At 42.1% G+C, this 26,595-nt stretch overlaps 1 protein-coding gene across 1 annotated transcript in view; it reads right to left on the reverse strand.

Annotated features, from left to right (window-relative positions):
* LOC104528634 (T-box transcription factor TBX15) overlaps positions 1-20,484 on the reverse strand; it is a 29,618-nt gene extending 9,134 nt beyond the window's left edge. The window contains 5 exon segments of the mRNA XM_010172693.2: positions 6,367-6,464; positions 14,441-14,505; positions 17,904-18,071; positions 18,448-18,619; positions 20,387-20,484. Of these exon segments, the coding sequence (XP_010170995.2) occupies positions 6,367-6,464; positions 14,441-14,505; positions 17,904-18,071; positions 18,448-18,619; positions 20,387-20,484 (601 nt within the window).
* Positions 20,485-26,595: the final 6,111 nt, after the last annotated feature.

A 26,595-nucleotide genomic window follows, 5' to 3' on the forward strand; every position in this document is an offset into this window, starting at 1 on the left:
CCAAGAAGTTGGAACAGTTTGTTCCCTGTTGCTTCGTTTAGATGAGGCAATCTACTAGCCATTTGAAGTATGCAGCAGAAACCAGCTCTTGATCCCAATAACTCTGGCAACAACTGCTCTGTTTCCAATCTCCTCTTCAAGGTCAAAAGAATCAAGAAGATAATTGAACCCAAACCCAGATATCTGACCTCTGGCAATAGCCTAGAGCATTCACAATTGACTTTGAAAGGGAAGCAGCATCCAGATTATCCTGGTGGCATGGGTGAGAGAACCAGTAGGTTCCATCAGGAACCAAGTGGACAAGAAGATGTATTCATAGATTGCTCAGCCTCCTTTGACATCAGCAGCTACACTCCTTTGGGAGACACTGTTTTGGGGATCTGGGATCTCAGATAAAGTCTAAAGGATCTTAACAGTTATTTGCCTTTTTCTGCCTCAAGGCATTTCTAATGCCTTCAGAAGATGTTTTGGAGGGCTCAGTCTTCCCTCCACTTGACATCAATACACATTTGTGCATTCACTATATTGTTTTCAGACGGGTGCAATCAGGGCAGCTCTGTGCACACCACATCTGACAAGGAGAAGAGGATACCAAATAAGAAATTAGTAACAAGCAGTACAGACAAACCAGCAAGACAGAGGTGATGCCTACTTGAAAAGGGTAATGTTTACAGACAGGGAAGCTGGAAAAGCAGCAACACCTCAGCTCAGGGTATCTGTCTCCCATCTGCTGATATATCATGCAGCCTTAGGGTCTGTCTGAACTCATTGCTACTACAAGAAAACATTCTTCATTTCCAGCAGTAAATGAGCAGATTGAACCTCTTACACACAAAGGAGAGGAAGCCTTTTGTGCATATTCTTGCCAACACAAGACTGCAGCATTACAACGTCCCCTCTCAGAGGAAGATGGTAGGAGCTGTACTCAATCACCAGCTTGCTGCACTAGAGATAGCATATTTGCAGCAGAGATATCTGCTGATACCAGAGACAGCAACAACTGCCTTAACAGTGAGGAGCACACCTGCCTCTGGTAGTTTTAGACAAACTTCAAGCTTTTGATGCTAATCTTAACAAGTATTAATGGAGATTTTATAGACACCCTAATAGAAGACCCCTCTACCTCAGGTCTCCAGTGGAAGATCAGTGGAGATGCTCAAGCTGATGGAGAACAGTTTGAATCTACTGAAACCAATTGGTAGAGTCCTCAGCAAAGGCACTTATTAAAGTGAAGAAACCCCATTTGAAAGGAAAGCTGCCTTGAGAACTCACCAGTCCAAGCTAAGATGTTTGACTCTTGCAGACTTGGTATGAACATATCAAAACAGTAATTTAATGGTGAAGTAAAAATTTATGTGCTGCAAACCTGCCAATAGACCACATTGTCTGACTCTCGTTCTGGCCCTGAAATTCTGATTAGGAGGCAATTCTTTTTGCCACCTGCCCTGGTACCTTTGATTTTACACCTTGCATAAGTCATCAGCTGTTCTAGAAAGGATCAGATAGTGATCACCATTGTTACAGTGCCTTTCTAGTCTCTATGTCCTGGCAAAACTTACAGTCACTGATAGCAATCTGCTCATCTCAATATCCTGTGGGAAACTGTACATCACATAGGAGCCAGCAATGGCTCTTTTTACTCTTGGAAAATGACACAATCCAGAGTTACTAGAACTCCTATTTTCTTTTTCCCTGCTCTCTTTTTTTTTTTTTTTTTTTTTTTTTTTTTTTAATGTTCCCTGTTAAAATGAAGAAACTGAGCCACATATTTTTAATAATGAGAATCTGGATGAGGTTCAAACTAAATTTTGAAAATATATTCCAATTAAAGACTTTAATAGATTCTTGGCTTTCCCCACATCTCATTGCCATGTGCATTCAATAATCCCAAGCCCCCTTTTTCCCTAGTAATAAGTAGACTGCAGAGGGGGTGACATCATTCTCCAGAAGGTCAGCCCCTCCTGGACTGCCATTTTCTGAACATTTTTTGCAAAGTGTTTTTTCAAGAGGACTTTTCCTTTTTCAAACTGGCTGCAGATCTGTGATTGTATCAAACACGGTGCTTATCCTTGTAAAACTGCAGTGACTTTTGGATTGCGTGCTCCAAAAGAGAGGTTTTGTACTTAGGTCAGAGGGTTTCACTGACAGAAATGGCATGTTCTTCTCCTTGGTAGAACAATACAGTGACCATTCAGGTCACAGACCTGCAGAGACTTACTGATGTGCTTTATGACTACACGTACAAATAATGCTCTGAACTGCTGGAGTCAGCCGCACCAGACATCTGTGTGACTGGTCGTAATATCAGGCTCTCCCGTTTGTATGACAGCTGAAACCTATCATTGCGTAGATTAGAAAGTTATTTAATCCCTGTATGAAACAGCTGCATCCAGCGCGCCGAGTAGTGATTTGGTGTGTCATTGTGGCCCTTGCTTATCATACAGCTTGGGCCAAACAGATGAGCAAAGCACTAGGATGCATGTTGAATGGGAGAAAGGATAGTGTGGAAAAAATTATAATACCTTTAGATAATTGTATCATGTGGATGCATCTGGAATACTCTGTGCAGACTTGTTTTTAAAGAAACAGTTAAGGACCTGGAAAACTTCCCACTTGAAAATAAATGACTGGCACTATTCATTGTGAGGAGCACAGAAGAAGGATATAAAAACCTATAAAAAAATTAATTGTATGAAGGAGATGGATGAAGTGGAACTTCTGTTCTCCTTATCTTATAACATCCCACAAAAAGGGATGAATGTTCAGTTAGAGTAGAAAAATCAAAGCCACCATAATAAAGAATATTCCACACAGTTTTGTCATAAAAATACAGAAATCACAGTCAGAAGAGTCTGTCAAGGGTGGGTGACACAAAGCTACCACGTATTCTTCTCTCTGCAAGATAGCATAGGCCGTAAATATTCAGTACTTGATCTTATTTTTTATTAACTATGCAAACTGAACTTTCATTCTCAGTTACCTTATCCAGCCAACAAATCATTCTACTTTTTTTTCCTAAATCCTCTTCAATTTCTTTCCACACTTTAAAAATACATGCAGTAGAAGACTACATTTTCATGTCAGTTTACAGCTAGGAAATTGTCTCCCCACTGCTTACCACTATTTTTTTTCTACGCCAGAGATTTCACGTCCCTTTTCATTACAGTACGACAAACACTGTCCCTTGCATGTGTAGTGGCTTATCCACTGATACCTCCAAGTTCCTGCCAGTGCTAACACTTTCCAGCACACTTGGTGGGTGTGTATGTCCTATATTTTGTTCCTAGACACATGATACTGTCTCTGGCTGAACTAAAAGCCATGCTTTGTTTGAATGCATGCAGGTTACCAAGCAATCTCTACTGGTCTTCATACCTTTGTCTCCATCATTGTTGACCACTTTGCAGTCTTCATAATATTTGTACCTATTAACAACTGCACTAATTCATTTAGTTATGGGCAAGATAGTACTGGAACCAGTCTCTGCAGAGCAACACTGGGACTGTCCTTACTGGATGTTGTTTTCACATTTATCACATCAGCTTTGAGATCAGTCAGCTACTCATTTCTTAATACACGATAATGCTAACATTTCCAAGCTGGCACATGTGGCAGTAAGATGAACACCCTCCAAAAATCCATCACACCTATACAGCTATTTCTATCAGTCAAATCTCTGACTTAACCAAATAATTCAGTTGAATTTGCTTGACAAAACTGTTTTGGAAAAGGCAGATAACATTTTTATTCCATGAAAAAAATTACAAAGTGACAAAAGAAAAGCTAAGAATCCATAGCACAAAAAAATCCAGCTGGAAAGCAGCAAAAGCACCATATTTATACTGCTGAAGTCCCAAGCTTCTGCCCTAGAAAGCATCATTGTTTCTACCACAGTAAGTGGGATTCATGTCTGGAAAATCAAGGCTGAATTCCACAGTTCCTACAGGGGATCTGTTCCAGCAGTTCACTATACTTCATATCACTGGAGCCTATTCCTTTTTACCTATCCACCACAGACAGCATCTTATTTCAGTGCTGTTATGTACTCGCTTCCTCCTCGCCAGGCTGAACAACCATAACTCTCCTCTCATCAATGATGTTTCTTCCTAGGCATGTGGCTACTTTTACTCTCTCATTTTGTCTCTCATCTAGTCGCAAAAACCTCTTGTAGCCCCAGTGCAGTTTCCCAACTAACAATTCAAGGGATAAAATGGAGGCTTGCAATTCTTCAAGTGTTTATTCAGAAATGTCACACATTCACCCAGCTTTGGAGACAACAGCATGATCTAGAATTAAAGTGTCTGTTTATTACAATAATACACTGAAAACTTCTAATTAATATTTATTAATTATAAATATGCTGGGCTATGAGACAACAGCATGCAGCTCAGAGCACTGAAGCTTCAGATAGGAGAGAGGAGTAGGGTCCCAGGCAAGTTTCTAACATGAAAACACTGGCTAAGGATCTGAGGTGCAATAGCTTATGTTGAAGTCAGCTGTTAAACACCAGTGATTTACTCACCTGTCACACAATTCATGTGCTTGAAAGCAGGGAGATGAAGACATACTGACACTGTACATCCTGGTCATCTTAGGTTTGGAGAGGAGAATAACATGTGGCTTAAAGCCACCTCAGCGTTTCTTGCTCTTTCTGCCAGCAAGTCCAAGGCCTTCAGGTCAGCATATTTGTGCTGGCCCTTGGGGGTTGTCCCAGCAGCCAGAAACTAAAATAGAATGTGTTTGTACCTTGGCTTTGCACCTATCGCTGAGACCAGGGGTCAGCTTGTTACAGCAACCACTGGAGAGGTGAGGACTATGATGGAGAGAATATTTCTCATTTATTATCCTGAGGTTGTTTCACACAGCTAAATGTAGAGCTCACGAGCACTGTTTTGCAGTGAGTTTTAAGTTTTGAGACCGACCTGTGTACAAGACGTTAGTTAAGGGCTGCCCTAAACCTAATGGTCTGTGGTGCAGTGGTGGTGGTCTGCACAGAGCCGGCTGGTCACAGGGTACTGGCTTGCTTCCTGGTTTTTCAGCTGCCAAACTATATTAAAACAAGCTAAAAATACATTAAATATTTTCCTTTCCTAATATTACCTTACCACGTAAGCAATAGCTGGACTTGCCACTAGGATGTTATCTGATAAGCAACGGGAGGGGAGGTATGCGAGCCCGAATAGGGGGCGAGGCAGAGGAGGGAGGCTGTTTCAGCGACCGTGACCAGGAGGAGAGGTTATTATGTTTCTATTTAGGTGGCTGATGAAAACATTTCTGAATCCTTGTTTTAACTCATCTCTGACCACATGCCTTACTGCAAGTGCTGCTCAACACACGCCTCTGAGCTTGTGCAAAACCTCTCCTACACTGTGGTGGGCAGCCCCGGCAGCCACTGCTGCTGCCCTCCATCTGGAGGAAGACCACGTCATCCCCAGATGGATTTGAGGTCTAGAGGGAAGTTTCTGGGGTCATGTCAAGCTCAAATGTGAGAGGCTGGAGAATCTGCTACACAGTGCATGTATTTGGTTTGGATTGTTTAAAGTCACAGGTGTCACATTCGAACATGACTTTGGATTTTTTTATTTTCTTGCATTTATATTGGAATAAAAAAGTACCAGGTTTTCCTGATACCTCTCTTCCCAGTGATCACTGTGTTTTTAACTGGAAATAACTGCAATGAAGCGAATGGGGAAGTCCTTTCGTGCAAAAAAAATTAGTAACGCAGCCTGAAACTGGAGATGAAAGCCCTACTTAACAAATGAGAGATGTAAAGGGCAGAAGCTATGAAAAGACACAGCATGAACAAGCGGAAAATACTTGGCCTGCGCAATAATTCTTCCCAGCTTCATGCTAACAGAAACTCTCTCCAGCAAGGCCACCGGGTTTTGAAAGCAAGGCAGCATGATTCCGGAGGGAGGCACATTTCTGGTCTCCTAAAGCTTCCAGAGGAGACATGCCCCTTCCCCTTGTGTTGCCACACAAATGGCAAATTCTAACTGTAAATGGAGAAAAATGTGTCTGACATTCTGGAATGTTTCCTCAGTCTCTATGCTCCCTTCACACTTAATTCATTCACACTTGAGCTGGTTCTCCCAGCCCTGTGCTCCTTCCTCTTCCTCCTTCTAGGTCTTTGGTGCACTAGGGACAACAGGGAGATGAAGTGGCTGCACTGCACCTCATAAGGCACAGTCTGTCCACCATTTCCATCTGTTTTCTCTGTTCAGTGCCCTTTCACAGCAGTCAAGAGCTCAATGAGATGCATGAACCACCCCTCAGCTGCCAGACGCACAGCAGAGCGTGATGCTGCTCTTACACCCTCTTCTCCTGCTCTTTCCACAGCTGTTTCCCTGCCCTTTGTATGCTCACCTTGCTGCTTCTGCATGGTAGTGAAGTCTTCGAAGGTGAGAGTGCGCACGGGGGGCCTCCAGAAGGCATAGGTCTCCATAATGGCCTCAAGCCCCGTCCTGTGCAATGAAAATAAAACAAGGAGAGAAGAATGTCAGTCAGCTGGCAAGTGTATCAGTACTGGGGCAAGAGGGCTCTGACCTCACTTGACAGGCTGCCAGCGGCCACTGAAAGGTCACCTTGGCATCTGTGAATTCCTCAAGTGAGCCTTCCCACACAGGTGCTAGCCACTAGAGTAAAATGAAATTTCCCCATCCCAGGATTTCAAAAGCTCCTAATAGTCTTCCAGCACTTCTGGTTTTTTAACAAGGATCCCAGAGTTTCTGTATGCTTTGCAGGGAACATATGACCATCAACTCCTCAAGGCATGCTTTATCGAAGAACAGGGTTCCACACTTAGTGGATGCAAGCTGTGATGCAAACGAGGGAGGTCTGGGATTCAGCTTCCAGAATCAGAGAGATTTTTTCAGTTACCTTTCATTTCCCTACCACCTCCTCGTTCTGGACACTGCTTTGAAGTGCTATAGGAAACTGTCCAAAATGGATTCTCCTTGGTTTTTGACTTCAACTAGAAATGCATAAGAGGTTTTTTTATAAAAGATCAGTGGCATCTCTGCTTTGGGGTCCTAACTCACTGCAAATACAGTACAAAAGCAAAAAAGCAAAAATCAAGTGAGAACTTTTCCTTTGGAAGGGCTGGGGTCTCAGATTTGTTCTTATTTTCACCACAGAATGCTAGCTCTGCCAAAAGTCTAACTGCACAGGCTCAGTGAAGACATAGGTGCATTATCAGGGAAAGACCCTCATGTTCTTTACGAGACAACCCACTGGAGGTTCTTCCCAGGAAAGGATCTCCTCTGTGGAAGCTGCATATTGCTCTGTTCCCCATTCCTCACCTTCCCTTGCTTCTTTTCCAGCAGTAAGTTACATCCCTCGCACTGACCAAACATGACTAGATATGCTTCATCAAATGTGAGAACATATCCCCTTTCAATGCAAAAGGCTCTAACATCCCCAGACCCTCTTGTCAGATGTTGAGCTGATACTGGAGCTGCCTTTTGCTTCTGAAAATGTCTTTCTGCACGTGCCTCCACTCACTCAGTTAACTTTCCAAAGTCTCCCCGGAAGCTCAGATGCTTTAAATACATTGGAGTTGGCAAACCAAACTCTGTATTTTAAGAGGAGGTTTAGAAGAGAGGTTGTTGCATGGTGTTTATTAGCTGCTAAGCTGTTAGAAGTAGAAACAGAAGACATCTCTGCATAGCAGTCTCACACTAGTGCTGAGCACATTACAACAAAACTATTTGGTTAATACAGTGGCCTCTGCCAGCTCATGGAGCTCTGAGAAAACAAGGCAGTGCAGAATGTGAACCCAAATGCTAAACTGGGCTCTGTGTGCAAAAGCAGCTCTTCGACTATCAGTATCACCTCGAGGATTTTCTCCACTCCCTGTGTGAGAAAGCCAAAAACGCTCAGACTCCATCTGCTTCTCAACACATTCAGTTGGGAAGAGAATGGTACCTTTTTGCAGCCTCATAAATGATCCCTAGCTGGAACACTGAGGGCTACCTCTGCTACCATATACCCAGGGGGCATAAAATGCCCTGAGGGAGTCACAAAGCAACAAAACCTACTGTTGAAAGGACTCGCCTTGATGATTAAAACCAAGTAATACATCCAGAAATGCAGACTGAAAGTTCCAGCTGTGCTAGTCCAGCTGCTCTCTGTCTGCCACAAGGATCGTGCAGGCAAGTAGGGAGGTCAGCTCACTAAAACCAGTGTTCACACAGGCTGGCTCAGTCAGTAGATCCCCGTGCACATAACCCCACTCTGCACCAGCATCTGACTTTTAGCTCTGCACTCATGACTCCCTTCCAGTAAAACCCAGCCCCTAACAGGAGGTGGCTCAGCGAAACTGTAAAGGCAGGTTAAAGCTGTTACCCCTGCCTCTTCCTGGAGCCTGCATCATTCTCAGCTCAGCTTGACTCAGTTCAAAGTTTCGAGCTTTCTGTCTACCGCTTTCCCCTGTATCAATACAGTTCTAGCAAGTACCCTATAATTGTACTTCTAAAAGAAAAGAGGAAAGGAATAGTCAGGAGATAATAAAAAGAAGAAATAAAAGAGTAAATCAGGAATAATATACTGCTTGCAGGGGCTGGACCACTGTGCCTGTGAGCCCACAGAGGGTATATAGCAGCACAAAGTGTAGCAGAGCAGCTTTGCCCTGTATGTCAGGGAAAGGAGGGATGCCACCAGGGACCCACCTCCTCCTGCTCCAGGGGAGCAGTTCTAGAACAGCCCCTTTGCTGTCGACACGGCTCCTGTCACCCTCCTCTTTCCACACTGCAACTGCTGGCAGCAGCACTGTGGCTTCATGGTATTCACAGATTGCCCTGTAATGCTCCAGTCAGCTCTGCAGCCACAGGTGCCTGAAGAATGGATCCAAACTCCATAGTTGGCCTAAAGCCACCTCTTTCCTCTTCCTGCCCCAGATGAGAGTTCCTTACTCCCCCAGAGGTGTGCACATGTTGAACATACATTATAAAACACCCTTGCTATGCATGTGGGTGACAGAGCTCAGTTATACCTATACACAAATTTAGGTCCCCGTATGATCATCCTTTTTTTCCTCATTTATTGTTTTGGTTTATTTGGGTTTGGGTTTTTTTTAAATCTTTGTGCAGAACAAATTTTGTGAGTGTTTCTGAAATATTATATAATAGTGTCTATCCTTACTGAACTTTCAGACTCTTCCATGCATCAGACAAGATCTGTGAAGCAGCAGCCTCTTGTGCTAACCTGCTAGGCACCTACCACCCCATGTACAGAGAATTGCAGAAAAAAATGTGCAGTCATGCAAAACCATCTTGGGTCAGAATATGCACCACCTTTCCATTACTGATTTTATAACTCTATCCCTAATCTTTCAACATTTTTTCTTCTTCTTCCTGTGATGTATTCTTATGTTTGTAAAAAAATGGTGGGGCGAGGTGGCAGGAATCAAGAGACTCCATCACTGTCAACTCCAACAACCCTCTTTATGACATTAGTGTGGTACCAAGACATCCAGAGCCACATCACAGACCTCCACCACAGGACATAAAGGTAATGTTCTAGTCAGTAGAAATATTGGAGTGCTATTCTGTGTGTGTTCAAGCCCCTAACAGGGAAAAAAACACAACCCACCTGGCCAATGGAGAGACATTTTGAGACAGCAATAAACACTGACAAAAAAATCATTTCTGAAATCTCAGCAACTCTTTTTGGGCTTTGGTGAGGGCTGCTGGTACCTAGTGTGCTGAACATTATCCATGTGGCATCCACTTTCTTTTCCAAAGAATTGCACTGAAAAATTTACTTCAAACTGTCTATCAGGCCATAAACCCTCCCCTCTCACACCATCTTTATGAAGGAAGTAAAAAAAAGTATCAGAAGAGGACTCACTGCCAGCTTTATTTTAATAAGGTCAGCCCTTTAAAAGGTATCCAAAATTTGCTTTCTCTTTTTCATTCATTTTTTTTATTTTTAGTGCTATAAAGTTTTAATAATAGGCAATAAATGAAACAGTTCCATTGTCTGAAAAATGAAAAAAGATGTACGAGCTATCTGTGCACCCCCATAATCCATCCCATATGGCTGACCTTGCCATTCCCCCCGCATGCAGGATTCAGGTCATCGTTTCATTGTTCAATGGGGAAGCCAAACTATCGGCTCCAAGCACCCTCCTGGCTCTCTTACCCTAGACAAAAGCTCAAAGAGCATTTCCAACACAAACAACTTTTATCCACCTCAGCTACCCACATCTGAAAGGAAAGTGCTGTTGCTTGCCTTCAGCTTAGGTTTTTTTTCTTCTCTCACCCTGCTGGGTTTCCTGATGGTTGTCCCTTCTGGCTTCCTCCTGGATAAGGAGCTCCCACAAGCATCCCACTGTCAAGTGAACTTTACTCAGTCTCCAAAAATAGGCCCTGTGGCATTAAACCTGCACCCTCACTACCCAAACGTTTGACTAGCTGAGCTCCACGTGTCAGAAACTCTGGTTCTCAATCTTTTGAAGTTCAGGAAAGCAACTAAGTATTACCTGCCTCATACGTACATTACATAGGTATCCTTTCACCACTAGGACCTGTTCTCTGTTTCACTTTTACAGATGCTTCACAGTGTTTTGTAGATAAAGCAAAGAGGGACCAAAAATCATGTAGAGGGAATCTCTAGTAAGTGGGAACTAAGACTTGGCCTTCTAACACAGGCTAACCCATCGAGGCTAATGGTTAAATTGCTGAATACCATTAGTTAACATAGCTTGAGTGCTCATGGACTGCAAAACAACATCCAGCTGCTGAGCTATTTGTGTCCTTCCCTCTGAAATGCCTCACTGTTCCTTCTCCCAGCACAGGGACTGAGACAGTCAGCTGTGAAGGGAGACAACCCTGCAAACAACTGAAGGAGATCCAAGAAGGGATCTGTGAAAAGATCGCTCCCCCAGATGGATACAGGCAGGTATATTGTGATGGGGTGTCTCAGAGCAGCAGGTTTCTAGCGGTCTCTTGTACTAATGAAGGGAGACCACAGTCATAAGGAACCATATGGGAAGGCTGCGAGCTGATGGAAGTGACAGATTTAAAAGGGAAACTAGTTTTAAAAACAACGATCAATCCCATAATTTCTGCAGCAGGCAACAACAGTGAAACAGTATCAGAATAAGAAAAAAGTGAAGGAAAAACATCCCCCTGTCCTTTTTCATGGAAAAGCCTTAACACAAAGCAGAAAAGAAATGTCCTAGGGAAGAAGTGGCCTAAGAGTTCCTCTTACCACACCATGCTCCGGTTTTTCCAGTGTTGGGATGTTGGGTTTTTTTCCTCCATCATTTGCTGACACACTCTAATGATGGCTCTGATTCAGTATCCCAGTGTCTTTGGGATACAATGCCCTGGAGCAGCCTCAGATGTTCTGTGGCTCCTGCTGCTACCACACTTTTTTTTTATTTTAAAACCTTATACAGAAAACCCTTTGGACATACCCTACACTTCCCTGCTTCACCAATAGCCCCTTTTTCAAATTATCCTGTTTCTTTTTCAAAGGAGGCCTACATTTTCAGAAGGATATTCTTCAGCTACATCCTGATGCACAGAAGCTGACCAAAGTTGTTGTGAGGATGTGGGAAGCTACAGAGCATCACGATCATCAAACAGGCTGACCACTGATCTTGATGAGATTACAAAGTCACAAGGGGAAGAGAAGTCAGACAGCACAGTTAAGAAAAGTCCCTTTTGGAGAGTCCTTTCCACACACAGCTTGGACCTTAATGGTTTTCTCCCTCCTGTGGGTACATCTATGTGTATGTCCTCTTTAAAGGGAGCAGCTGAGCCTTAGAGTGTCCTCCACCAGTTGACAACAGTGATGCAACCTTAGCCAGACCACTGCTTGTGAGGCAGGCGCCTGACTGCTATATACGCTTGCAAATACCTTTCCCTGTTTTTTCTTCCTAAAGCCTCAGGCTGCTCTCTTTGATGTGTAATACCTTAAAGATTTTAATTCCTCTTTACATCAGCAGAGAGCCTTACTGAGCCCTCCCCACAGCTGCAGTGGTGTAGCAATTTCCTGCCCTTTCTTAAATCAATGAGCTACAAAGATCAGTAATTCCCAGCCTTTTCAGGAAACTGTCCAAATTCACTGGGCTGGGACCTTATTAATGCCTTCCATGTTAATCTAGCCCACCATGTATCTGGAACTGCATCAATCCATCTTCTAAGCCTAGCCTCCAGTGCAGCTATATCTGCACACAGGGAAGACCTTGTACCCGGGGCACATACTACTTCCTCCATGCAGGAGAGGAGAGCAGAGTAAAAGTCTGGTGAAGGGTCTGGAGCACAAGTCTTACAAGTAGCGGCTGAGGGAACTGGGGTTTTTTAGCCTGGAGAAAAGGAGGCTGAGGGGAGACCTTCTCACTCTCTACAACTGCCTGAAAGGAGGCTGTAGCAAGGTGGGGGTCAGTCTCTTCTCCCAAGTAACAAGTGACAGGAAAAGAGAAAATGGCCTCAAGTTACGCCAGGGGAGGTTTAGATTGAATATTAGGAAAAACTTCTTCACTGAAAGGGCTGTCAAGCATTGGAACAGGCTGCCCAGGAAAGAATCTGATTCACCATCCCTCAAGGTATTCAAAAGACGTGTAGATGTGATGCTTAAGGACATGGTTTAGTGGTGGACTTGGCAGTGTTAGGTTTTCAGTTGGACTCAATGATCTTAAAGGTCTTTTTCAACCAAAACAATTCTGTGATTCTGTGAGTCACATATGCTTCAAGTATCAGAACTAACACAGCAGAAATTAAATAAGGGCGGTAACATCTTTTTACATAGCTACAGTAAGATGAGAACAGAGGAGGTGAGCTAGGAAGCCACTGGGTCAGTAAGATGTCTTCTTTGTGATCATGAGGAGTGCAGCATTTAAACGGGTGATGGGAAACACGGGGCAGTTTCCCATCCACTGAACACTTCCTGTGCCAAACAGTGAAAGAGGTAGCGGTCCTGGTGTATGCACACAAGAGGAGCATGCAAGTAAAAACTGAATTACAGTGCCCATGGGGACAGCAAATGAGGGTACACACATGACTCACTCTGGTCTGCATGCTCAGAGCCTTGCTTTACAACCCTAGGGTTCTTGTAACATAGTCATATATGTCTAATGCTATAATTAATTTAATATTTAAAGCCTTTGTCACACTGATTTAAAGGATATCCACATCATTTAGCTCTGAAATATTTAGATCTGCTGCACACTCTGCTGGATTCACGAATGGTAGAAATTGTTGAAACTTTTTGTTTGGACTTTTTTATTCTTTTTTGATAACTCTGTAATATCTTTTACTAATGCAAAAGTTTTTTTATTAAAGTTTCTGTTTTACTATTGTGTTATTAAAATATAACGTATTCTATATTATGTTCCAGGTGTCCTACTTAATCTTTTCATAAAAATCCTGACAAAATTAAGCGACACAAAGTGAAACAATTTTACACCACTGGAGGAAAACTGAAATTGTTTGAAACTAGAACATGCTTGCACTTTTATCCTGCAATATCAGAAACTAAATTTTTCTTTGAATGTAAAGCAAGCATTTGTGCTCCAAGTTTTGGAATTTCCTGTGAAAATTAAAATGTAAAAATGCCCTTCAGTCAGTTCTACATATGCTAAAGAACAAGCAAAACTGTCTACAGCTTTCATTGTTTTTCAGAGTGTTAGCTAGCCTGTGACCTATTTGTCTGTTTTTCAATCTGTAGTTCTCTTTTTTTCCATCTCTGTTCTTCATTTTAGGTTTTGTTTGGGTTTTTTTTAAGAAACTCTATGGTATCTTTACAAGTTCATTTATTTTACCTAATTCTTTGGATATCATGGCACCATATCAGTAATACATTAACAGTTTACTAATAACTTACAAGAGATGATAAAGAATATTTTAATTGTTTCTCAACAACAAATGGAAAAGCTCAGAGGACCTTGAAAATAATAGAAATTAGCATAAATAAATTAATTATGCAGCAAGAAAAAAACCAACAGCAAAATGTTTATGCAGAAGAAAACAGCCTTGAAAGTAGAGGTGACAGAAGGGGTACTGAGGTGGCTGTGAAAAGGAAATTGTATTTTTTTGCTGTCGTATGAAATGTTGTCAGGTAGGAAAGTGATAAGCTGTCTTTACAGATATGTTGTCTAAGAACAACTAAAACCCTCTGTCAGGGTTTGGGACTGCAGGATCCAGGCAGATGTAGGAGCAGCACTGGAGGAGACTTCTGAAAAGAAGCAGGGTGAGTCTACGTGGCTAACCTGGAAAGTATTTTCTAAGGAAGCCATCATTATACATTGGATCTGTTTAGGCAAAGTAAAACAATCTTTCTAATTTCTCTAAGAGCTAGGCTACAGCATACTTCTGTAAAAATGAATTAGGATCACAAAACACCTTCCTCAGCCTTAGACACATGCCCTGTGCACTCATTAGGTGAAGGAGAGAAGAGAGCAGTGAGGAAACACAAACAAAGCTCCTCTTACCTGTTTCTCCCAGAATCTCTGAAACCTTTAGCAAAGGGGTTTCTGTCAATTTTTAATCTGGTGATCTACAAAGGAAGAAAAAGAGAATTAGTTGAGCTCTCCAGATTTTTTTCTTTCAACAAATTAAAATTACTGATGATTACCACCTGTACAACTATCTTTTGTACTTATTTCCCCAGACTTATATTAAAGTTGCCCTTCCGTTATCCATGAACAGATTATCTGCTTAGCAAACGAACAGTGCCAGTGGCAGAAATTTGCCAGTATTGAGAAACTTGGCACAGCACTGAGGCTGAGAAGCTGTTCATGAAAGAGAAGCACACCTTGGACCCCGGCACAAAACCCCAGGAGCTGTAATTCATCAATGGTCATGTGGTTCAGGAAGCAGGCATACTGATCAAGTTTGGCTGGTATCTGGGTTATTCCAGCCTCAACATGCTAGATATCCAGCAGCTGGATGCACTCATGGATCTTCAAACAGTGCTAAGGAGAAAAGGCCAAGCAAAACTCAGGCTATAGCCTCCAAAGATGGCAGCTGGCCACCCGGTCATGTACACAAGGTGCTGCTGTGCTGGTCAGCATCTGGGTGGCCCTTCAAGGGTTTCCTGGCCTGGAAATCTTTTTTTTGTTTGTTTGTTTTTCCTTCCTCTAAACAAAGAGGATGATAGCCAGACTGAGTGCTTTTGGAGAATCTTCCTTCATGCTTTATTTTTAGACATTAATTCCATGTTGAAAAATATGGAAAATAATATTGAGATTTTGACCTTGCAGCCCAGGGTATCATACTCCCTGTCTGCTATTCCCAAACCTCGTGTAGCACGAGACCTTCCTTCTGCCAGCCTTGCCTTGTGCTAGAGACCCTGTCTCTGAAGTGAAGAGATAGCAAGATCCCCAGATCCTATCATATTTGAGGTGTTTTTGCTGAAACTGCTCAAAAGGGACTAGTTTAATACAGAGTGATCTGAAGCGGATTTGCAGGTGTTTTGCTTCTGTCAGAACCAAGCCCTTACTCTGGATATTAACCTCAGATCTGGAATGCAGCTCCTATTTTTGCAGAAGCTTAATTTGTGAACTTAATTTCCGCTAGCCTGACTTTGCAGCTGTCCTGGGACTTGTGTGTACAGAGACAGATATGTTCTGTGGAGGATGGAATTACAGCAGAGGGAATCCCTGTGGTGGATTTGCTAACATTTTACAATTGTTTCCAGAAACACTTCTCCCAGTAAGGCAAAGTTTTACAGCCACTGGAGGGCATGCAGGCAGATTCTGGGTGTTTAAATTTATTTTTTATGAAAAGGTTTCTCCAACCCATCAGAATCTCCTTTACTTGTATTATAAAAATACACTCCCCAATTTTGGAGGGGAAAAATGACCAAATGTTTGGAATTCAGAAAGACATGAAGACATCTCAGTGTCTCTTTACTGTGAGGTGGTTTACAGAGCCAGTGCCTGACAGAAATCCCTCCCTTAGCACCTCCCTTACCTGCATAATTATGTCTTATAGGTCTTGTCATTAAGGAAGAACAGCAGGCTTCTTTCCTGTCATTTCTTCCCCTTTCTCCATCCTCTTTTCATGTCTGGTCTACAGTTAGAAGTTTGTGGAGTGTATGTATTTGGGCGATGAGGACGGGAAATTTCAAATGCTGCAATGGCAGCAAACCCACCATCGTGTTTCAGTATTTTTTCCTCTGGAATAGCCAATCCATTTTGGGTCCCGATTTAAGTGAATTCAAGGGGACCAGACAGAGAAAAAGTCAGGAATAGGTATCCAGAAGCAGTCATGGGAATACTGCAAGTACATGTGCTCTCCTTTATATGTTGCAAAAAAAACATCTCTATAAGAATGCACTAAATTGTTACAATTCAGAATAGTAACAAATTGGCTAAATATTACAATCTGCCCTGAGGTGACTTGATGTGGGTCTGTCTCTCAGTCCTAGAGTAATAATGATGTCCACTGAGTTCATGAAATTATTCTCTGGAAGCACAGAAATTGTCGCAGAAAAAAAAAAAATAATCTGCAATTTATGGCACAAAATTGTATAACCGATTTCCCTAACAGGCTTGATAACAGATTATCTTTCTTTCAAGCCTGTTTGCACCCTCATTTGAGCTTATAAGAGTACCTTGCACTAAGTGGACACACTATTAACACAGCAAAAAGCTTTACCAACTGAGATTCTGGGAAAAAAATACTGTACACAGCTCTTTCAATGCCATCAGAACCTGCAGTCTAGTAAGGAGGAGAATGGCAGGAAAGGGAAATGGGATGTGCACAGTACCTCTCACCTGAGAATAAAATAAGGAGTACGTGTATCTGAACAAGGTAAGAGGAGCACACTGAGCCCAAAGCGTGACAGAGGTGATGTGAAGGCTGATGGCAATTCCTGAGGCAGAGGTAGCTGGCAGATGAGCAATACATAAGGAGACTACAAGGGGAATGGTTGGATATAAGGAGCTCTCAATGTGTGCAATGAGCATGCCTGCAGAAGCAATGAAGCAGGCCACCTCCTCAAAGACTAGGACACCATCTTTCACTGGCCACTGAAGGAGAAGGGGGAGCAAACATGTAATCCACAGCAAGGTCTTTGCAAATCTCCTTTCTTTGCTAGTGTCTCAAATGCTTACGTTCTCAAATGCTCACATTCTCAAATGCTCACAATATCCTAGCAATTAGTTTCCCCTTAAAGGTATCAAATCTTGGGGGAAAATAGGGATAGATGGGGAATTCTGTAATCAAACACTAGTGTGCACTGAGATTACATTTCTTAGTGCCATGAAGTCTAGTTTAAGACAAAGGGCAGATCAGTAACAACGCTCAGTAGTCAAGGTCTCTACAGATAGGATCCCACTGTGGCAACATCTTTTCCTTATGATATCTGGAGTCAATAGTAAAACCCTCCACGGGAAACTGTGCAAAATCTGGATCAAACATGAATTATGCATGAGAATTTCAGTTCCTGTGCAATACATAGACTGCTGTTGCTTATGTTCAAAGACTTCTTTTGTCAGAAAACTGATGTAATTGCACTTCTCTAAAACTTTTTCCTTCAACTCTAAAAAAACCCAAAAACCAACTATGTGTTTTCTCTGTGAGACAACAGATCGGGACTAGTTGTAGGGCCTTAAAATTACACCAGGGATAGGACACTGTAGTTTGTACCATGAGACAGCAAGGAAATGGGAACACAATACATTTCTTTATGGTTGATCTCACCTACTTACTTTACAGTAAAAACTACAGGCACCTTATCTGCAGTGTGGCTTTCTGGCTAGATACCTCATGTCTACACATTATCCCATAGCAAGCATCTTCTGCTTGTGCAGAAAACAGTGAACATGTAAAGTGTACATGCTTCTTGAGCTACATTTCTTAGAGAAGTTATCATCTCAAATGCAAAGAACACACTGATATTTTTGTCATCACCCAACATAAAAGGAGACTGCAGGCACAGAGCTGTACCTGTTGATTTTGGTAGGCTGTCACTGTGGTGAACACAGTCTCAGGGAAGTTGAAGGTTTTCACCCCATCTCCTGAAGGAACTGGCTTTGTAGGAGAAAGATCACTGCTGAAATCCTTGCGGATGACATGAACACGGGGCTGGTACTTATGCATTGAATGCAAGATTATCTGAAGAGAAAAACAAAAAAGGAGAAGGAAAAGGATTTTTTTTTTTTTCAAATATTCTACACAACATCCAAATGTACAAGGAAGCAGGGATGGAACAAGGGCTAATATGAAGAAAATTACTCTTTTCTTGCAAGTATGCATGAGATGAAGTTTGTGCTATGTACAGAGAGAAAGGGGCTTTATTGGTTTATAGGGTCAGGTAACATTTTGAGGAGAAGCACTGAAGTGGGGAAAAAAAAGCTCCACAACTCTGGAGAGTAGCTACAGACTCATGTGACCAGCAGGACACAGGAGCATCAAAGTGGTAGCAGCACCCTTTTGAGTTTGAAAGGAGTAAGGCTCGGGCAGCAAGCACCAGGATTAGCTTCTAACTTACATGGCCTTGATCATCAAGCTCGTTGTTGGTCAGCTTGAGCTTGTCAAAACTGACCACCTGCCTCATCCAGGTGTCTCCAGAAGCCAGTGAGTCAGGGTGGATGTAAACCCTCGGGGGCACTGGGGAGTCAGCATTGCCAGCCACCATCCACTTGGAGCTGTGATACACATACCTGAAAGAGGAAGAGGACATGGCTAAGGGAAGTTGTCACTCACTTACTGGAGGAACATTTCCAGGCCACCCCCTCCCCTGCCACCCTACCGCACGCACCCCAAGCTCTCATTTGCAGTCAGGGGAGACTATGCTTTATTGCAACCTCCTACCTTCTAAATGAAAGCCAGATTACCCCTGAGCCACTTGTTCAGACTTGATTCCTTATTAAAAACACCTTTGCAGTTTTTTTTCCTGTAAAACTCTGCCACATGTGCCTTCTCAGCTCCTTAACCCTCTCTGAGCCAGAGTGAGAGGCTAGAAAATATGTGTACATAGAGTCCTCTCTGAAAATATTAATAAATGCTCTGTCATTTCTGGAAATCTGTGCTGGCTGCCATGCCAGACTTTGCAAAACACGTGTCTTCACCTAGAAAGGGCAAAATCCAACAGATACCAGTTGAACAATTGATATAACAGCACTTGTGGTTTGAAATGTTGCAAAATGGGAAATTCTATATAGTATTACAAATGTTGAGATTAGAGGAAAAAATAATTTTTGTGTTCTTGAACTTTTGTGTTCCTGGCCTATCCATTTTATATATGCCATAAATTTCTCTACTGCAGCTTTGCCTAGACACTTTGTTCTTTCTGCCCTGAGGCTCCTTTAACCTAAGACTTTTCAAAAACAGTCCTACTAACACTTCTGAGTTCCACCCTATGCTGCCCTTCACTGGGTCCCTACTCAGCTCTGCTAAACTATTTCAGTCTCCTTACCTACCAACAGTGACTCATTTCCTGTATTTTCACACGAAATAAAAAAATTCCTTTCACTGCTAGTTTGCTGTATGTGGCTGCCCAAGCTCACAAGGACAGAAACAAAATCTAAGACAATATAATTATTTTTGATGTTAATGCTGTCAGAACCACACTCAAAGAAAGGGGAAAAACATCTAGCTAAGTATCAGACACAACTTTGATGCTTCCCAGGAAAAGCATTTTCCTGAGAAACACTCTGCACAACATAAGAGCAAAAATGTAATATTTAGCATTGGAAGCAGAGGATCAATTCTTGAATCCTTGAGATGTCATGCAGTCAAGAGTCTTTGGGGAAAAGACTTGCTCTCAGGGGTCTTTTAATGAGTACAGATAAATCACCTCTGTCTAGATAGTTTTCTGGGATGCAGAGGACCATGAGTTTTCAAGAACAATTTTTAGGATCAGAAGCCCATTAATATAAGAGAAATCTCTTCTTTCTATCTTTCAGCTCAGCGGTGGAGATTCACCAGAGGGTTTCTCAATGGCTCCACATTGTAGGTCAGGACCCATATCCCCTGTGTTTGCTGTGATGGATAGTGAATACTTTTAAAACAAAAATCACTCCGTTCAGTTCATGACAGACCTGAGGTGTCCATCTTAGTTCAGCTGCTACTTGCCCTTGCTGAAGTAGTTTTAGAGGCTCCAGACTCCCCACTGATAACTCCAGTTAGTTCCCTCAAACAGTCATTGCTAATCATGTCAATTTTGAAATGCATGCTAGGGATCTCCCTGATTAAAAACTACTATTTGGGGAAAAAAAAGCAAGATTTCAATCCAAAAATGCAAGAGAGTATATTAAACCTCTGCTCTTGTGTCTCATGATTCCGGTCGAGTCGACTATGTTGCTGTAAATCAACATGGTCTCCTCCAGCTTATGTTTGCAATGGTGTATAATGGCATGAGTCTTTCCTAGGTTGTCATGGACAGTAAGTTACCACAAGGTTCCTACCTCTGCACCTAAAAAGCTTACCTGTATCTCTTGTTATCCACAGGTACAATGTCCATGGCAATATAATACTGCTGGTGGGGATCCAAGCCTGTAATTTTCACTCTCATGGCTGGAAACATTCTCCTAGGAAAAGAAGAGTAGAAATAAAGAAGAAAATGGTGAATAAGGAAGCTGAGGAGGCTCCTTAGACCTCTTGCTGACACCAGGAGCACACTTTTACACAGCCCAGTTCTTGGCATGACTCCTCTGGGCTTGGTGCAGGTAGCAAAGAGTATACTGGCATTAGTTTGAATCTTCGATTTTTTCCCACTTAAGAAGGGAAAGAAAGGTAGAAGGATAACAACCTGTGAGTAACAATAAAACACTCCCACTAGAGCACTCTGTCTGTTGCCAGCTCCTAGCAGACAGTTCTGCTGTGCTTCCCACTAATTGTCCCCTGTAGGCATTTCTAGGATGGGCAATGTACCTTCTTCTTGCTGTTTTTCCCATTAACCATCCATCTATAATTATTCTCTCATATTCCATTAAATGCATTATCACTTTAGTTTTCTTTTTTGAGAAAATCACATTTCAGTATAGAGTCTGATAGTGCTGGAGTAATATTTAAAGCAAATCCATCATCCTGAAGGATGCTCTCATTCATGTTTATAGTTATTTAAGAAAAAAATGTCCCTCAAATCAATCTGCTTATTAGGCATATATTTCACATTTAATAAAAACACTGGCATTATCGTCATGGTTTCCTTGAAGTCCTGGTATTATTTTGTGCAATCTTTTTAATAAGTGTTGTCTTTTCTATGTCATATGATCCGTATCTGTCTTAAGCATTTTGTCCTGCTAGGCAAGTTATGAAACTCTACACCAGCAAGAATCAATTTCCAGCCTTGCTTTTCTTGTCTGAGCGCAAGTTTAGCTCTGCTGTGCACTGTCACTGTTATGGAGATGTTTGTAGCTAGGCAATTATTTCAGAAGAGAACAGCTCAGAATAATTTTAACTTCAAACCATGTCAGTATTAGTGTGGCTATGGCATAATTTCTTCTTCTTAAAAATTTTCTGGTTGCCAGTAGTCCAATTGCCATTCTACACCTCCCTCAAACAGCGTGCTGAGTGAATTGTTTATGCCATATTATATTTGCAACTAATGTGGTATTTTAACATCTAATAAAATCTGAGGAGCAAACCGGGTGAAGTGCAAAAGGAAACAAGCAGCAGAGCAGAGCACTGAAAGAAATCCTGCGTTGTTTCACTGACCGTTAACTCAAACCTGAGCTCTTCTTGAATGGCTTCTCAGTCCTTATCTGAGAAAACCTTGAGCCGAGATCCTACAGGATGGTGTTACTTGATTGACTTCTGCTCAGAAGATATAGTGCTTTGGTAGGAGAAACTCTGAAAGTACTGAATGCTCACACGAAATTATGTTCTGCTCCTCTGACAAGTAGATATATACTTATGGAATGAGGGTAGTTTGGGTAGAAGGAGGATATTAAAGGGGGAATTTAAAATCACAATGCCAAAATAATGGAAAAGCGTACAATAAATGTTTGTGCACTGTCTCTAGGCGCCATCCCTAGAAACCATTGTGACACTTTCCTTTCTATTTAGTGAGGAGCAGTGAAATGTCAGAAAAGAAGATGTAGATCTCCTCCCAACATTTCTGTTTCTCAAACTATTACCAATAGATACAGCCTGGAGGAGGAAGAAAACAAGAAAGTTTACGTCAACATCTCCAAACTTGTCTCTAAAACCTTGCATTGGAGGGACGAGACCATAAGAATCTGTTTTATTCTTTCCCATCCAAGCCACATATACCCATTTGCAGAAGAGGGTGGGAAGGGAGAGGTTATTGCTCAGCCTTCACCCTATCCACAGCTCTTTCATTTCAGGCCACTGAGAAGGAAGATTCTGATTTATTAGTAACTACATCTGCCTCAGAAAAGGGCATTTATCATGGCGGGGAGGGAGAGCACCACACCACAGCTGCTGGAGCACAGGTAACACAAATTATGAGAGACATGGAATTGTCAGAAAAATTGTCTGTAGAAAACCTTCAGGAAAGAGCATGTTTGTGCAGCTGATGGTGTGAGTTTGCTAGTTGAAAGATTTGAGGAGAAAAAAAAAGGAATAATGGATTAGTCTTTGGTGGCTTGAGGGCATTACCTTGTTTCTACCACAATGGCTTATTAAATCTGCCAAGCCAAATGGGTACAGGATGTGGCATTTTACAATCCAGCACTCCTTAATTGGAGAGAGGTGGCTTGGGAGCAGCTTAAGAGATAGGTCACATTTCAGAGAGTTGCTGAGAAACCCAGGATTAAAGCTGAGTCAATTTGAGTGCACACTGTATTGGCAAAATTGAACTCTGTGTGCCCCAAAAATCTCTCTCCAAATCTGCAGCCCCGTGTAAAGTTGCAGTATAGCCTGTTTGCTTATGAAATACCTTGTAAAAGATTGCCACAAACCATTCAACAGGCTTAGAGGCTAATCTCTCCAATGATCAGAGAGAGCTCAGCTGATCCCGCTGCTTTCTCTAAGGTTTAAGCGTACTTTTAAAGTTTTGTAAATTATTACTCTTTTTCTTTTTCTGTGGGTGTAAAAGTAACTCAGGTTTCTTTGCCATAGGGATGTGGCCTGGAACTGTCACAGCAGGTCTCCAGCAGCACTGCCACATGGAGAGGGGAAAACAGAAAAGGCAGAGGCAAACAGTGGTGACTCAGAGATATACTCAGGTGTAACTCTGGTTAAGTCCCTGTGCTCTGTGTTTTCTCTTGGCTGGCTCTTGGCCCCCCAGAGGCACCAGTCCTATAGAAAACAGGAGGCTCAAAGGTTTGGAAGGGATTCAAGCTGTTTGAATATGGTTGTATTAATAAACAGTCAAGAACCTTTCATCTAGAAAGACATCAGCTAGCTTTACAGTAAAACGCTACAGACCTGAAGACCGTCTGTTTTCATAGGGAATACATGATGACATCTGATATATTTTAGGAGGAGGTTTTACATCAGCAGCAGTTTGGGATGATCAAGTTATTTATATGTCAGCTTTACCACTCAGCAGGAAAACAGTCTTCCTAAACTTAGACTGTGAACTTAGACACAATACCCTTTTAGGGGGAATATAATGTGATATGAAATAAGTTATTACAATTAATTTAAATCCATTTAGACTTGTTTTAAAAAACATTTTTGTAACAACCATGTGCCTCAGTCTACTCAATTCTTGTCACCTTTTATAATGAGAATGAGGTTTATGAAACTCTGAATATGAAGGAAATTAATGATGTATAATGATCTCTAAAACTTGATTAAAACAGTATTTGCCAGCACATTAGTGTACTGGTGTTAAGAACCATGTTTGGGAACTCTCAGAATACAAAGAAGCAGTTGGATTGTGGAAGCCAGCATTATTTTTTTGTTGTTTAAAATTTTCATTTAATACAAAAATATAGCTCAATTTTCCTTTGTGAAAACTGTTCAAAGAAGGAGGATCTCCAAACTGGATTTTTTTTTTTTTCCAATAGCATAAAGCTTCAGGTTTTAATCCTTAGGAGTCTCAAAGTGCCAGCTCTCATCCCTGCCCCTTGAACCAGCACACATGAAGCTTGGTCACGTTGGATCTGTCTTCAAAGTTGACCTGCTCTGAGTGGAGGCATGGGCCAGATGACCTCCACAGATCCCTTCCAAAATTAATTCATTCTCTGTTTCACAGCTTAGTTTTAGAGAGGGCAATTCCCCATTAGGAGATAAGAAGTTAAAAGGTACCTGGCAGGTTGTCTCAAAATACAAATGCAATTCCTTGAAGCTCTTCAGACATTGGAAATACTCCTGTACAGACAACTTAGTGAGAAGTCAGATGAGAGTTTAAAAGGACTGACACTGTACAGTTTTCATGACTGTTTAGTGTAATGGTTTATACATTGTGTAAACAACAAAATTAAAATAAGATTAGATTTGCTAAAGGGTAACACCTGCTAGATGCAAACCCTAAAATGAAGGGATGTACTCTTCAGAAAAAAGACTATTTGTCTATTGACAGTAACAGACAAAGTAGTCATTTCCCAGTCATAAAAAAAATTCTGAATGAGAAACTGCAAAATAATCTGATTTAGGTTTGTAGATCAAGTGTGCACGGTATTTATGATGTGCATGAGTTTACAGAGTAGTCGGAAGTTACCGTTGCTATAAAAGGAAGGGAAGGGAAGGGAAGGGAAGGGAAGGGAAGGATGCCTTTGTGTTTCCCTCTGCAGTGTGGGTTCGTGTAGAGATGTTTGTGTTGAGAGGAAAGGCTGAGGTTAGGGTTTGGGAGCAAAAGGATATATTGTTTATGAGGGAGAGGGAGTTCAGCAGATCTTCTCAGTAGCTCCCAAAGGGGACATTTTTCTGGAAGCTGGAGAAAGCCCTACTGGGCCAGGACCTCTGGGAGAATGTTTAGTAGCTGTAGCCTGCCAGCCTTCACTCTGAGAAACTTTCTCCACAGGCCCCTTCAGCATCAACAGAGTTTTGCAATGAAATCCCTGCTGCTGTCTCTAACTGAAGAGTGTTGTGGGGCCCTTCCTTCCTTACACTGGGAATTAAAAAATCATTTGGTAATGTAAACAGCCCCGAATACACATTTCAAACAACTCAGATTCATGGTTTCAGGGAGGCAAAGAAACTCCAGACAAAATACCATTTAGCCTATCACGAGGCACAGAGGAGTCAGGAGAGGACAAGGTTACCTGTTCCACTCACTGATGGCTTTTTCCACTCTTATTACTGAGCCTGGCCTCAGCACTTAGGTTTGAACCATCCCACAGTGCAGCTATGATAACTACTATACGATGAGATTAGATCATTTCCCTCATTGCTGAGATGACTGCTCCTACTGTTGTTAAGTCCATGTACTCCATGTATCATAAAAGAATTAATTATATTTAATTGAACAGGTAAGCAGGACAACAAAGTCAGAAGCAAAGAACTTGGTTCTGCCAGTGTCATATTTAATGATGCTGGACAGGTCATTAATCTGTTTAGGTCTCAATTTCACTCCCTGTGAAAAGAAGATAATAATAATTTTCTCTGCGTCTGCTTTGACATCTCCAAAGAAAATATGTTGCATAAGAGCAAGAGAGTCCAGCGGAGGGCTACGAAGATGATGAGGGGAAAGACTGAAAGACCTGGGCTGAAGAGCAGGCTGAGAGGTGATCTCATCAATACTTATCAATACCTAAAGTGTGGGTGTCAAGAGGATGGGGCCAGGCTCTTTTCAGTGGTGCCCAGTGACAGGACAAGAGGCAATGGGCATAAACTGGAACACAGGAAGTTCCATCTGAAGATGAGGAAAAACTTCTTTACTGTGAGGGTGCCAGAGCCCTGGAACAGGCTGCCCAGAGAGGCTGCGGAGTCTCCTGCTCTGGAGACATTCAAAAACTGCCTGGACACAATCCTGTGCAACCTGCTCTAGATGTACCTGCTTTGGCAGGGGGGTTGGACTGGGTGATCTCCAGAGGTCCTTTCCAAACCCCACCCTTCTGTGATTCTGTGTTGTAATTCCTGTTACTTGGCCTCTTTCATTTGAGACAGAAGCTGCTTCCCGTGCCCGTGAGACTGTATATCTAAAACCGGGAGCTAATCTGGTTCTGATCATCTTCTTCGGGGATTATCTGGGTTGTTGATCTGATACAACTTTCCTCAAATTATCTGGACTTCCTGGGGCTACAGAGCAGTAGTGCTCACTTCACAAGAACATGAAACAAAAAATCTATCTGTTCTAGCAAATTCTGAGAGCACAGAGATGAAACAAAGTTATAAACAATAAAGCATAGTGTTTTTTCCCCAAAACTTGGGAAAAATTCCCCTCAACTCCTGGGACGGTCACGTGGTTCGGCCGCCTTTCCCGGCCCTGTCCATGGTGCTGACTCCTCTCTTCGCAGCTTTAATGGGAATTAAAACCTCATTACGAGGAAGCCAGGAACGTCGCCTTAACGCAAATGTGACTAAAAATCCTAGTTTGAGGGATCTACAAATTTGCAACTAGCTTCAAGTTGTGTTTTGGCAAACATTCTTCTAGCTATTTCTTAATAGCAGACAGTGATGAAGGTCTTACCCTTGGCTAAGAGCATGACAGGGTGAGTTTTTCTATTAAAAAAAATCTGGTTTATTAGTGGCTCTTCCTAACCTCAGTTGACATAGGATCACTTCCAATAGCAGGAGGAAACACTAAGCCTGAACACTTTTTTATACTATATATATTATA

The sequence above is a fragment of the Antrostomus carolinensis genome, unplaced genomic scaffold (assembly GCF_000700745.2).
Source record: "Antrostomus carolinensis isolate BGI_N321 unplaced genomic scaffold, ASM70074v2 scaffold20687, whole genome shotgun sequence".
NCBI lineage: Eukaryota > Metazoa > Chordata > Aves > Caprimulgiformes > Caprimulgidae > Antrostomus > Antrostomus carolinensis.